General features: G+C 43.9%; 1 protein-coding gene across 2 annotated transcripts in view; it reads left to right on the top strand.

The window, feature by feature from the left end:
- The first annotated feature begins 3,601 nt into the window (after positions 1-3,601).
- The window catches only part of ZFYVE16 (zinc finger FYVE-type containing 16), an 82,996-nt gene continuing 71,729 nt past the window's right edge, over positions 3,602-14,868 (top strand). For both annotated transcript variants that reach the window (XM_077462469.1, XM_077462468.1), the window contains exons 1-3: positions 3,602-3,702; positions 7,935-8,037; positions 9,795-11,791. In XM_077462469.1, coding sequence (XP_077318595.1) covers positions 7,968-8,037; positions 9,795-11,791 — 2,067 coding nt within the window. In that variant the 5' untranslated portion in view covers positions 3,602-3,702; positions 7,935-7,967. The remainder of the gene's footprint in view (positions 3,703-7,934; positions 8,038-9,794; positions 11,792-14,868) is intronic.

Raw genomic sequence — 14,868 nt, 5'->3', positions numbered from 1 at the left:
CCTGCGCAGACTCCTGACCTCAACCGGATAGAACACATTTGGGATAAATTAGAGCAGAGATTACCAGCCAGGCCTTCTCGTCCAACATCACTGCCTGACCTCACAAATGCGCTTCTGGAAGAATGGTCAAACATTCCCATAGATACTCTCCTAAACCTTGTGGATGGCCTTCCCAGAAGAGTTGAAGCTGTTATAGCTGCAAAGGGTCGGCCAACTCAATATTGAACCCTACATACTAAGCCCCTGTACACACGGTCGGAGATTTCGACAACCAAATCCGTCGGATTTTGTCCGTCGGATCTTGTCCGAAACTGTTGCATACACACGGTCGGACTAAGTTGTCGAAAAATCCGATCATTCAGAACGTGATGACGTAATTTCGTTACGATGGGACTACGTTCAGGCTAGTAGCCAATAGCTTTGATGTAGGAATTTGATCTGAGCATGCGTGGCACTTGGTCCGATCAAAATTCTCTACACATGATCGGAGTATGTCCGATCGAACCAGTTGGTCGGGAAATATTTCCAACATGTTGGAAAATTGGGTCCGACGGAATCAGTCCGATGCATACCACACACAGTCGGATTATCCGACGGAATCAGTCCGATGCATACCACACACAGTCGGATTATCCGACGACACGGTCCGATAGGACACATTCCGACGGATTCTCCGACCGTGTGTACAAGGGCTTAGACTGCATAGTTGCCAACATTCCTGATTTGGCCGGAACATTCATGGAATTTAGACCCATGTCTTGGTCTGAGGCTGTCCCTAATTCAGGTGAGGAAGAACATATTATTAAATTATATGTTTTAAATGTCTGAACAGTCCTGGAATCCGTGTCTGTCAAGAACAAAGTGTAGCCGAACCTGTATGTAGTATGCAGCAGCTGGTCGCTCTCTCTCCTTCTCTTTCTTTCTCTCTCCCTTTATCCTTCCTTCTTTTTCTTTCTTTCTCCCTCCATCCCTTTCTTTCTTTTTTTTTTCTCCCTCCATCCCTCCTTTGCTTTTTTTAAATTCTTTCTTTCATACCCTCTCCCTCCCTCCTTGTTTCTCCCTCCATCCCTAGTTCTTTCCTCCTCTCTTTCTTTTGCTCTCCCTCCATCCCTCTTTCTTTCCGTCTCTTTTCCTCCCTCCCTCTATCCTTCTTTCTCTCTCCCTCCATCCCTCTTTCTTTCTTTTTCTCTCTCTCTCCCTCCATCCCTAGTTCTTTCTTTGCTTCTCTCTTTCTTTTTCTCTCCCTCCATCCCTTTCTTTCTTTTTTTTTCTCTCCCTCCAATCCTTTTTTTATTTCTTTCTCTTTCATTCTCTCTCCCTCCCTCTATCCTTCTTTCTTTCTCCCTTCATCCCTAGTTTTTTCCTTCTCTCTTTCTTTCTCTCTCCCTCCATCCCTCTTTCTTTCTGTCTCTTTTCCTCCCTCTATCCTTCTTTCTCTCTCCCTCCATCCTTCTTTCTTTGTCTCTTTCTCTCTCCCTCCATCCCTAGTTCTTTCTTTCCTTCTCTCTTTCTTTTTCTCTCCCTCCATCCCTCTTTCTTTCTCTCTCCAGCCCTCTTTTTTTCTCTCTGCCTCCCTCTATCCTTCGTTGTCTCTCCCTCAATCCCTCTTTCTTTTTTTTCTCTCTCCCTCCGTTCCTCTTCCTTTCTTTCTCACTTTCTTTCACTCACCCTCCCTCCCTGTCCCTCCATCCCTCTTTCTCCCTTCATTTCTTTTTTTCTCTCTCCCTTCATTCTTTTTTTCTCCCTTTAGTTCTTTCTTTCTATTGCCCTCCATCCCTCTTTCTTTCTCTCTCTATTCCTCTTTCTGTCTCCCTTCATCCCCCTTTCTCTTTTGTATTTTACTATATATTACCACAATCTCTACTATGTAAGTCATCTCATATTCTATTTAACCACACCCCCTTTAAGCCACGCCTATTATTTAGTGTAATTGAAACCATACGCATGTTGCGTCATGCTTCACGCACCGCATTTTTTAGCTCCCACTAGACCACACCTACAAACAAATGCCCTGCCCCTAATTAAAATAATACTCTGCCTTCTAACAAAAAAGTGTCCCTAAAAATGTCTTGGGAATGTTGGCCACTATGTTGTTTACCTGGGCAGACTGTCGTTCTGCTTGTGTCCTGAACAATCGGCGGGTTGGCTCCCACTGTGTCCAGTCACAGCAGGAGTGGGTCGCAGCTGGCGCACGTGCGTGCCCCAGACCCAGTAGTGCAGGATCATGTATTAGGTACGTATAATCCTGCGCAGGGGAATCACATTATATATACAGTATATGGTTGGCAAGCGGTTAATGGGATATATTGGGGACCCCCAAGTCACCAGAATTAATGTCCCCATTGGGAAAAAATAATCCCCTCTATTACTTTTCTGGGGACACTGCGAAATTTGGGATTTTCTTTTACTATGGGCCAGTTCACATCATAGAAATTTTAAATAAGTATATGTGTGTGTTCCAGTGCGTTTTACCGTGTTCCAGTACAGTTCAGTGCAGAAAAAAATGCAGCTTGTTCCACTTTTTTTTCCTGGAACGGGAATTCACAGAGGGCCAGTTCACACCATAGTAACTCAGTCCGGTTTCCGCATGTGCATTTTTGATGTGTTCCAGTGCACTTTTCCCCCTTTTTTCCATAACCTTATATAAGGATAGGTGTGTTCCGGTGCGTTTTTGATGCGTTTTACAGCATTCCAATACACTCACGTGCAGAAAAAATGCAGCAGGTCCTACTTCTTTTTCTAGAACTGGAACGCACCGGTGTGAACTATGCCACTTAAAACCACATAGCCTGCGTTCCATGCATTTTTGATGCAGAAAAAATGCATGTGGTGTGAACTGGTCCTATCAATTTCAATGACAATGGAAAACAGGACTAATAGGATGGACCTCCCTAAAGGGGCCACAGACAGCAATAAAAACCTGGCAGGGGGTTCTAATCCCTCTTCACTCTATCCAAAAATAAAAACTTCTGCCTTTAGTTATACTTTCAAGAGGAAGTAAACCCTGATGGGTTTACTTCCTCTTTGTCTCCCTGCAAAGGTAAAGCATAATGGACTACTATTCATCGCATACTAGCCCATTATGTGTCACTTACCTGACACAGGAGCCAGCGATGTCACCGCTGTCCCCTGTAACCCGGAGTATCCATCTTCTTCCTTGTATCGCTGCTCCGGTGCTGTGAGTGGCCGGAGCAGCGACGACATCTCTCCCACGCATGGGGGCCGTCACTAACGGCATGATCACGGTTGCATGCGCCGTAGACAGCGGTGCCTGTCTTTTTGCAAATATCTCCTAAACCATGTAGGTTTAGGAGATATTTCATGGACCTACAGGTAAGCCTTAATCTAGGCTTACCTGTAGGTCAAAGTGGTCTGTAAGGGTTTACAACCACTTTAAGTTCCACGCTTTCCTGACACCAGCCAATCCACAACATTGGCCAAGCGCGCATGCAATGACGTACTACGTCCTTTCCCAGCTCTCCCACAACAAACATGGCGGCTCAACAGCTTTTCCAACCTCCCACATTGCACTTTGCCAGGTCACTTGAGCCGAACAGAAACGCCTACCCCGCCATGTGACTCTACATGGTTTTCAGTGTGGCACGTGACAGGGAGGAGAGAGGAGACGTCAGAGGTGAAAGGGTGCTGAGAAGAGGGGAGAAGCGGAGAGCCAGGGAGGATGAGCCCGGGGTAACGGAGGAGGTGAGAGGGGCGCACTGTGGGTGGATGGGAACTAAGCGGGACAATGCTGAGTGACTGGCCAACATATCAGAGGACAGAGCTGCCTTCTTGGCTCTGCGCGTGGACCAATGACCTTCTGCGCAGCACCCATCATAAATCATAGTCTGTGAGGAGCCCCAGTGCTGTGGTCACGTGATGTGTGTACCTGTACACTGAGTCACCTGATCACTTGTGTGTCATGTCAGATCTGTGATTACAAGGAGGATAATGATGATGAGGAGTGTGCTAGTACTACACTGTACCTTCATCTCTTCTCTGTATTAAAGTGGAACGCTGTGCAGAATACACACTGACAGGTGTGATGGATTCCATTATCATTGGTGCGGAACTTAACCCATCAGTCTGAATGCATCCTAAAACACTCACACTCAGGACATTCCTCTAGTCCAGGAGTTGCAGACTGGCGGCCCTCCAGCTGTTGCGGAACTACAAGTCCCATCATGCCTCTGCCTGAGGGAGTCATGCTTGTAACTCTCAGCCTTGTAATGCCTCATGGGACTTGTAGTTTCGTAACAGCTGGAGGGCTGCCAGTTTGCGACCCCTGCCCTAGTCATACCTGTCACAGTTGCCTCTGCTCTAAATTGAGCTGGTGTCATCGCTGATCACATGTGCAGCACCATGGCAACTGCGGATCAAACGGAGACTAAGATGGCAGCTTCCTTGTCTGTGCAGTATAGAAGGGTTTATAACCATATTAACCACTTGCCGTCCGGCCTATAGCGATTTACTGCTACGGGGTGGCAGCTGTGTCCGGGATCACATATACACACAATCACACACAGTGATTAGGGACATCACTAAACGTGTCGGTATTCCTACAGTCAGCAGATGATCATTGATCCTCCTTTAGTTTGTGTGGTCATCCTGTGATCGTCACAGATTTCATTATATGTGTAGTACAGGCCGCCCTGGCACACAGCTCAATGCCCTTCAGAGTAGAGCTGCCACGACGAGTCAGCGTAATCGATTACGTCGACTACAAAAATACGTTGACGTGCGTGCAGGGCGTCGATGCGTCACACTGCTCCGTGTCTCCCGCTCTCCTCTCTTCTCCCCCTCGGTGCCGCTTCTCCCCCTCGGTGCCACCGCCCCCCTCTCTTTTACCCCTCGGTGCCGCCGCCCCCTCTCTTCTACCCCTCTCTCTTCTGTGTCCCCCCTCTCTCTTCTCCCCCTCCGTGCATCTGTCCCCCTCTCTCTTCTCTGTGTCCCCCTCCGTGAATTTTTCCCCTCTCTCTTCTCTGTGTTCCGCTCCATGTTGCCACCCCCCCTCTGCATCTCAGGATGGAGAGCAGAGGTAGAAGCCGGTAAACCCGGCTCCTTCGTTTTCAGAATGCACAGTCAGTGACCACTGACTCTGTCCATTCACATAACTGAAACATTGTAACCTCCTGTGATTACGATGTCTCAGTTAATGAATGGAGAGAAGCCGCTGTCTTCTCTCCATTCATTATCAGTGCAGCAGAGGCTGCAGAGAAAGGGACTGGGGAATCTATGTCCCCAGTCCCTTTCCCTGTCTCAAATGGGAGATGTCAGAGGTCTGTTAATATCTCACCATAGCCCCCCTCAACAGGGCTAATAAAAAATTGCAATAAATAACAAAAAAAATAAAAAATTGTCAAAAAATAATAAATAAAAAAAACACCAAACACACTGACACTGTCCCCACACACCCTCCCCCTTAAAAAAGAAAGCATTGGAAAAAATAAATGATAAACATTCATGAACTTCTGAACAGAAAATAAAAAGCTAAGATAAAAGAATATAAATACATACCGTATTTATCGGCGTATAACACACACCCCAAGTTTAGGAGGGAAGTTTAAGGAAACATTTTTTAGGAGGCAAGTTTAAGGAAAAAACCTTACATTTTAAATGCCAATCAATGTAGCCCTACACTGTCCCCCTGCAGCCCTACACTGTCCCCCTGCAGCCTTTCCCAAAATTGCAATATGGTTAGTTTTAAATTTACTGCCGCGGCCGAGATCTTCGGCTCCTCCCCCCGCCGCCGCCGTCAAGATCTTCGGCTCCTCCCCCCGCCGCCGAGATCTTCGGCTCCTCCCCCCGCCGCCGCCGAGATCTTCGGCTCCTCCCCCCGCCGCCGCCGCCGAGATCTTCGGCTCCTCCCCCCCGCCGCCGAGATCTTCGGCTCCTCCCCCCGCCGCCGAGATCTTCGGCTCCTCCCCCCGCCGCCGAGATCTTCGGCTCCTCCCCCCGCCGTCGAGATCTCCGGCTCCTCCTCCCCCCGCCGTCGAGATCTCCGGCTCCTCCTCCCCCCGCCGTCGAGATCTTCGGCTCCTCCTCCCGCCGCCGTCGAGATCTTCGGCTCCTCCTCCCGCCGCCGTTGAGATCTTCGGCTCCTCCTCCCGCTGCCGTCATAGACCGAGCCGAGGGTACTCGGCTACTCGGCTCTGCTCGCAGTAACGCCCCCGTCCCGCCCCTTGTCCTGGCTCCTGTGATGGACACAACACCGGGCCAATGGCGGGGCGTAAAGGCTAGGAGGCGGGACTGGGCGTGACTGAGAGCGGAGCCGAGTACACAGTACACTCGGCTCCGCTCGGTAAATGTCGGCGGCGCTCCACAGACAGCGCAGATCGGCGGGGGGATCGGCGTATAACACGCACCCTTTTTTTTTTTTTATGTACTTTATAATTTTTTGTAAAGTTATCCAAAGGATTAATTAGCTAATCAAAAAAAAACACACTAGATTAATAAAAAATAATAATCGTCTAGTCGATGACTAATCGAAAAAATAATCGATAGATTAGTTGACAGACAAACTAATCGTTAGTTGCAGCTCTACTTCAGAGTACCCTGCATATACCTCAGGAATTGTCTAGCTGGGTAAGACTAAAAATTAGACTGCCTTATCATTTTAATTTAATATTCCCCCAAATTTTTCTATTAGATGATTTTATCGTGTTGTCAATAATTATATTTTTATAATTGTGCTTTTGTGGTCGCTTGTCCGTATTGCCTATATTAGTCCCACATTTTTGGAGGGTCTTTCTTTTCCTATGTTCCATGGGATGATGGCATTCTCACAGCTCCCTACAATACACTTCTCATGTTATGCCCCGTACACATGGGCAGATTTTCCATCGGAAAAAACTTGGATTGTTTTTCTGACGGAATTACACTCATACACACGGTCACACAAGTTTGCTACGTTTTTGACCGCCAAGAACGCGGTGACGTACAACACTACGACGAGCCAAGAAAATGAAGTTCAGTGCTTCAGAGCATGCGTCAAATTGTTTACGAGCATGCGTAGTAATTTTGCGCGTTGGAATTTGTACAGACGATTGGAATTTCCGATCGGAACTTTTTCTGACCAAAAAATTGAGAACCTGCTCTCATGTTTTTGCTGGCTGAAATTCCACCAGCAAAAGTCTGATGGAGCATACACCCGATCGCATTTTCCGACCAAAAGCTCTAATCAGACTTTTGCTGGCGGAATTTTCGATCGTGTGTACGGGGCATTAATGTGTGTTTCCACTTATTCAGCCAAGTTGGATAACACTTCATGTTTGTTATGAGTTCCCATTCACTTCTCTTTTAGCTTTAAAAAAAAGATTAAAAAGTTGCTGCTTAACCTTTTTACTTGCTGAAAAATCCTGCATAACGTCTTCCTTCTGTATAATGTTTAAGTTCGCCTTTGGGAACATTTTTAGGATGGAGCATGTAACATGTTTGCAGAGTTGCAGCCGATGCCTGATCCCCGCATTCCCTGTGGCATATATATATATATATATATATATATATATATATATATATATATATATATATATATATATATATATATATATATATATATATATATATAAAATAAAATAAAATTTTTGTATGTACATGTATAAAATATCTCTCTCTCTCTATCTCCCCTTACATTCTGTAGACTTTGTGCTTGTTTATTATCAACCAACGGTTAAAGCAGAAACCCCTTTAAATTTATGATTAATCAGCTGTCTTGACTTTCTTGTCTACCTCCGTCAGCAGCGTATGTGCCACATTGAACAGATCAATACCTTTTTGTTGGCACAGATTGATCAGTCAGAGGTTTGTGACTAATTTTCCATCACACTGTGCAACCACCCACAATTCACACCCCATACTTACACGTGTAATGTTTAGTTTATTTTTTCTTCCTTTTTTCTAGTGTATAATGTGTCATCTTATACTTTCTTGTGTTTCAGGATCAGAGAATAAAACAAGTATCTTTTTAGAAGATGGATAATTACTTTCAAGCTGCAGTTATAGATCTGGATAAACTGCTGGATGATTTTGAACAGAATACAGGTGAGTAAAGTAATGAATAAACTAGAGGTGTGAGGTTAAAGAGGAAGTAAGCCCCGATTGGGTTTTACTTCCACTTTTGCTCCCTGCAAGGCCTGCAAATTAAAAACATCACACACTAGCCCATTGTATGACACTTGCCTGCAAATGAAGCCTGCGCTCCCCTGTCCAGGCCTCATCCATCTTTGCCCCTCTTCCTTCTTGGGCCGCGGACTCCGGCTCTGTGACTGGCCGGAGTCGCGTGACGTCACTCTCATGCATGCACGTGGGAACCATCAATCACAGCACACGCTGAGGGAAGAAACGGCACAGTAGTCTGTTTCTTCACAGCGTATGCAACAATTACGACATCGGTGCACTACAAGTGAAATATCTCCTAAATGGCACACGTTTAGGAGATATTTCCACTACCTGTAGGTAAGCTTTATTCTAGGCTTACCTATAGGTAAAAGTCACTTAAAAGGGTTTACAACCACTTTAAGCGGGGGGATTATACACAAACTTTTTTTTAGTTTGTGTTCCCTCCCTGGATGCTGTGGGTCTTTTCACCAGCCACTACATCAGCCCTGTGATGTACATCTGTTTGGAGAAACCACAGTGCCTGGGGATACTTTCAGTCACTTCCGGAAGCAACAGCAGCCAAAACTCTTCACAAGTGTGAAGATTTAAAGGATTTTAGAGAAAGTGCACTTGTCCTGTTTCCCCTCTTTAAGTTGACCTAAATAATCCCACCCCCCTTCTCCAGAGATGAATACTTGCCTCGATCTGATGCTTGCATCCATTCTTGGTTTGATCAAATGCTTTTAAGGGCAGTGGAGGGATCTAAAAAGTACCTGTCACAAGAGATGGTTAGATTCATTGTGACCGTAATAAAACGTGATAAAAAAAATGAAAGTGACAGTGTAAAAATTTATAATAGAAAACTGAATTTCAGTTTTCAAATTTTTCATGCGTCTGTTCTGCTCGCCTGCAAACAGCAGTTGTCCCACACGTGAAGTATCACCACGAACATCAGATCATGGGCAGTAGTTCTAGCACCAGACCTCCCGTGTAAATCTTAAGTGGTACTGGTAACCTGTAAAGGCTTTTAAAGCATCACCTATGGATAGTAAAATTGACATTGTCACCTTTGCACGGGCGTGCACAATTTTAAAGCTTGACTTGTTTGGTATCCATTTACTCAGCGTAACATCTTTTATATTTTACCAAAAAATTGGGTTGTGTATTGTGTGTGTTGACATTCAAATTTAAAAAAAGTGTGTTCGCAGAAAATTTAATTTGAAAAACTGCCTTGCAAATACTGTGTGATAAACACCCACCGATTTTATTTATTTATTTTGTTTTTTTTTATCCTCTATAGGACCGCTGCTTAAAAAAATTATATAATATTTGCGGGTTCTAAGAAATTTTCTAGCAAAAAATACTGATTGTAAAAAAAAAAAAAAAAAAAAAAAACAAAAGGGCCATAAAAGGCCTGGCGGTCAAGTGGTTAAAGCGATGCATATGCAGTGTACTGCTTGCATTTATTTGAGTTTTTTTTTTTTTTAGCTTTTATTGTTTTTCTCAGGCAGTAAGGGAAGGTTAGCCTATTGCTTATGATTTCCTAACCCAAACAAAACCTGTGGCCTCAAATAGGGAATTTCCCTTTTGTGGTTGAATGCAATGTCACACAGGTTCCCACAGTATGTTTTCAACTTTTCTGTGTGTAGGAATATGGTTAAAATTTCAGAGAGATTTGATCCCTGCTTCTTTTCCCACAGATGAACTGGAAAGCCACCAGCCACGGGCAGAGCCCTTTAACCCGGAACAGCACGATTTCTACCTGCAACCAGATTACCCAAGTCCTGGGAAGGAGCCGTGTGGCAGCAGTCCTCAACTCTCTCTCTCTGAATGCCCAGAGAAAACTGAGCTGGAGTTAAGACCAGGGGCTCCTGTCTCATGTAGTGACAAAAGTGTGACAGGCCCAGATCTTTTATCCTGTGTGGATGGAGGAACATCCATGGAGGATGAGTCCAATACTGGGAGGAGTAGCGTTCCTGTATGTGATCTCATTAGTGACACGGGAAGTTTACTTCATGCAGCAAGTAGCAATGAATCGCTGATTCCAGATTCTGTCCAATCTAGTGCAAATGCTGTTTCTGACCTCGAGTTGCTTTCTGACCCAAGTTTTTTTGCTATTCCACCTTCAAATTCCTCCACTGTATTACAAAATGAAGAGGCAGATGTTGGAGATCTTGTCCCTATCACTTCAAAATGGCTACCATTGAGTGAAGCTAATCTAATTGATGTAAGTGCTAAAGCAAGCAGTGCTTCTCTTCCTGTTCATTCAGGTCTTACCCCAGTGTCGGGTGAGGTAGGAGAACACTCGGATACTGCATCCACTAGTGACTCCAGTACCAGCTCAAGTTCTTCAAGCACAGATGGATATGTAAGTGATGATATGTCCTATGAGGCATTAACAGAAGATCAGATTGCTTTTGTTTCAAAAGACCACCATGTAGATGTGGTGTATGCTCTTAACAACATGGAAGTTCCTCAAGTAGCAAGCCAGGAAGTCACAATGTCAACAACTCAACATGTTGTAAATTCTGGTGCTTTAGATGACGTTCAAAGTGAAAGGTCACCTTCAGGGCCATCTACAGCCATAAGCATAGTGACCTCAGAGTGCAATGACGACGTGTCTGTTATGTCATCTGTATCTTCCTGCAGTGGAGAAAAGCCCACAGACTCTTTTAACTCTGTTTTAGTAGACTCTAGGACAGAAGGCAGCAATGAGCTGCTTCAGGAACACAAGGATACCATGTTGGAAAGCCAGAAATTTGAAGATAAATCCATGACTGAATCAGCAGCCGGTTTTGAAGTCGGAGGTGAAGATAAGCCTGCAGCCAAAGGGCCTCCTGTACTGGATGAAAGTTTCGTGCAGGAGGAAGCATTGCCACAGCAACCTGAATTACCTGTAGTAGAGAAATTGAGCGTTGCACCTGAGCCAGGCCCTGATCCTGTTCACAGCAGTGAGTTTGGAGACGCAGTATTAGATTTCATGAGTCACAATTTGCTAACTGATCCTAATGGCCTATTGTTAGGTGACACATATATAACAGATGCTGAACTTGATGCTTTTCTTTGTGAGGAAGGTTTAGATCTAAGTAAAGAAAATGCTGTGGGAAGTTTTCCAGTCTGTGATTTTGCTGAAGCAGTCTCAAGCAGGTCTTGCACTGAAGCTTCAAATGATGGATTGCAGTCTTTGAAGACAGATCAAAATGAGACTGAGGACAGTGCAGTCTGCACCACTGTGGATGGCGCACTTAATAAAGTTGATTCACCACATCCAGCTCAGGATCAAGGAGATGCTAGTGTGCCCTCACCCATCGGAGGTGCAAGGCCCAAGCAGTTGTTTCATCATCCACCAAATACACTGGCTATAAGCCGGTCAGGTAAACTGAACAACAGGGACGTAGAAGGAAATCTGGCTGAACAGACAGCTGAAGAAGCCAGTCCGTGCGACTCGCCTTCTCATGTTGTGTCGCCAATACCTAGCAGCAGCATTCTGAAAAAAACAATGAACGTGGAGTCTGATGAGAGCCCTGAACTCAGTGTGGAGGCACTAGGGAGCACTGTAGATGGGGCAGGAGAGAACCAGGCACCTGGCCAGAGACAACCAACTTGGATCCCTGACTCTGTGGCTCCAAATTGTATGAATTGCAGCATTAAGTTCACTTTTACAAAGCGGAGACACCATTGTAGAGCTTGTGGAAAGGTAAGATGACCTGGTTTATATGTATTACATTGTACGATGCACACTCAAAGATGCATACAAATAATGTCACTATTCTTACAGCTGAACAAAAAGGTGCAAAAGTATGATTGAACAGAAATCTGTAGAAAGAAAGTTGATGGGCGGGGAAGAGTTAGAGTAGATCAAAATCTAGTGACTAAAATCTCACAAACTTTTTGGAATAATAATAATAATAATAAAAAAAAATCTATCTTTAAAAGTTAACTTCATTTTTATTGAAATTTCCAGGTTTCATTAAAATACTTGCTTATCATGCCATGAAGGTCCTTCTTCAGGCACTCTGATATAGGTTAAAAATACCACACCTCTGATTTATCCATACATGGAATGTTGAAGTGGTGGAGATGTATTAAAGAGGAGGTCCGGCCGTTTAAAAAATAAAATAAAATGAGCAACTACAAACACTGTAGCTGCTGATTTTTAATAAAGACACTTGCCTGTCCAGCGAGCCTGCGATGTCCCCCAGCCCCCCCCCCCCCCCCACCCCTGAGGCCGATCCGTCTGTTGGAACGGGTGTCGGCGCCGCCATCCTAACTAAGGGAAACGGGCAGTGGAGCCTTGCGGCTTCACTGCCCGTTTCCTACTGCGCATGCGCGAATCACGCATCGCTTTGTGAATGGCCCTGTTGTTTTGTGGGACACGCACTTGTCCCAGAAAGCAATGGGGCCGCTCGCCGAAGAGTAGGAACTGAAGAAACAGCACTGTGGCATAGCAAGAGGCATTTTAGGAAGATTGCCTAGCAACAGGAGTTTCTGGTAAGTAAAACATTTTTTTTTTTTAAGAATATTAATGGAATTTTCTATTTTGGGGGGGGGCGCTGCCCTCCGCTTTAAGTGTCACTACCAACAAAATCTAAAAGTAAAATACAACTTTATTTATACAATAAAACACCTAAACTTGTTAAAAAATCCATATCCAGAAGAATATATAAACTGTATGATGGTTTATAGACCTTAGTGGATCAACGTGTTTTGCATTTATCCAGTGTTTCATCAGGACTCTTTACAAAGAGTTTTATTAATGTCCATAGCAACGTTACTGCTTGACATTTTGAAGGATGCATCATAAATAAACATAATAGATAACATACTTAAAAAAAAAAAAAAAAAAAAAAAAAAAAAAAAAATATATATATATATATATATATATATATATATATATATATATATATATATATATATATATATATATATATATATATATATATATATATATATATATATATATATATATATAAAAGTAATTAGAAATGCTCAGGTCCCAGGAATGCCAAAATAGGCCATACGTAACATCCAGGAGGATATGGATCATTTTTAAACAAGATTATGTGTTTTTGTGTATAAAATAATAAAGTTGTATTTACATTTTTATATTTTGTTGGTAGTGTTGTTTTTGTCTAAATAATATGTACTATTGGAGGATGGTGTCCAATTTGCTATGAACATTTTAAAGACACTACTGAGCTCAGCTGGATCAGGGGAAAACGTAAGTGTACAGTTTGAACAACTCAAAGTGCACTTCAGGGGGGGCACGCAATTTAAATGTCTGTCTTGTCCTGCATATGCCAGAACAGAAGGAGATGGAAGGGGCCTGCATTTGTATTTGCAGGACGTTCACCATTTAAAATAGGAGGGGTGCTAGTCGAAGAATTTGGAATTGCATGGGGGAAATCTTGCTGAAGGTGAACTTACACTTTAGCAGAGTTAAAGCTGAAATTTGGGATAAGCAAATATTATTTGCTTATAGGAGGCAAATTCTTGAATGTTGGTGTATTTTTAGTGTATTTTCCAGGTACTTTCTGTATTACCACCAGGCACTGGTGCTCTCTCTCCTTATGCAGGGTGACTGGTCTTGTGACTACCCCAGCCTCTAGGCAGGTTATAGTGGTTGGGTCTTCTGGGTCCCTTACCACAGCTATGTGCTCTGCATACTTTTACAAGGTAATATCTGGGCTTGCAAAGTAATTTGTGCACACAAAGTGAATTTATATCCATTGAGGAATATATTTAAATGAGAATTTTTGTTCCTGGACTTCAGCCTTAAAAATCCGTTGGCATTTTAACTCTCTCACTCACACACATAATCTCACAGAAGTGAATACACCCGTGCATTTTTGTAAATAATTTATTATATCTTTTCATGTGACAAAACTGAAGAAATGACACTTCGCTACAATGTAAAATAGTGAGTTTGCAGCTTGTATAACAGTGTGCATTTGCTGCCCCCTCAAAATAACTCAACACACAGCCATTAATGTCTAAACCACTGGCAACAAAAGTAAGTACACCCCTAAGTGAAAATGTCTAAATTGGGCTCAATTAGCCATTTTCCCTCCCTGGTGTCATGTTACAAGGCCTCAGGTGTGAATGGGGAGCAGGTGTGTTTAAAATTAGTTTTATAGCTCTCACTCTCACATAATGTTCACTGGAAGTTCAACATGGCACCTCATGGCAAAGAACTGAAAAAAAAGAATTGTTGCTGTACATAAAGATGGCCTAGGCTATAAGATTGCCAAGACTATAAGATTGCCAAGACCCTGAAAGTGTGCTGCAGCACGGTGGCTAAGATCGGACAGCATTTTAACAGGACAGGTTCCACTCAGAACAGGCCTCGCCATTGTCGGCCAAAGAAGCTGAGTGCACATGCTCAGCATCATATCCAGAGGTTGTCTTTGGGAAATAGATGTATGAGTGTGGTCAGCATTGCTGCAGAGCTTGAAGGGGTGGGGGTCAGCCTGTGAGTACTCAGACCATACGCCACACACTGCGTCAAATTGGTCTGCATGGCTGTCATCCTAGAAGGAAGCCTCTTCTAAAGATGATGCACAAGAAAGCCCGCAAACAGTTTGCTGAAGACAAGCAGACTAAGGACATGGATTACTGGAACCATGTCCTGTGGTCTGCAGGGCTGTCCTGGGCAAACATTTTCTTGGGCCCTCCCAAATCCACTTTGGCACAATTGTCAACTATTTTCAGGCAGTGTAGGCTCAAGGGGCAGCTGCTTTAGGCCCCACAACAATAACTTAGCCCGCGGCAACT

The sequence above is a fragment of the Lithobates pipiens genome, unplaced genomic scaffold (assembly GCF_037356315.1).
Source record: "Lithobates pipiens isolate NorthernLeopardFrog02 unplaced genomic scaffold, aLitPip1_a1.2 Scaffold_3, whole genome shotgun sequence".
Taxonomy (NCBI): domain Eukaryota; kingdom Metazoa; phylum Chordata; class Amphibia; order Anura; family Ranidae; genus Lithobates; species Lithobates pipiens.
Note: the sequence above shows the minus strand (reverse complement) of the source record. Positions and strands in the feature narration are given on the sequence as shown.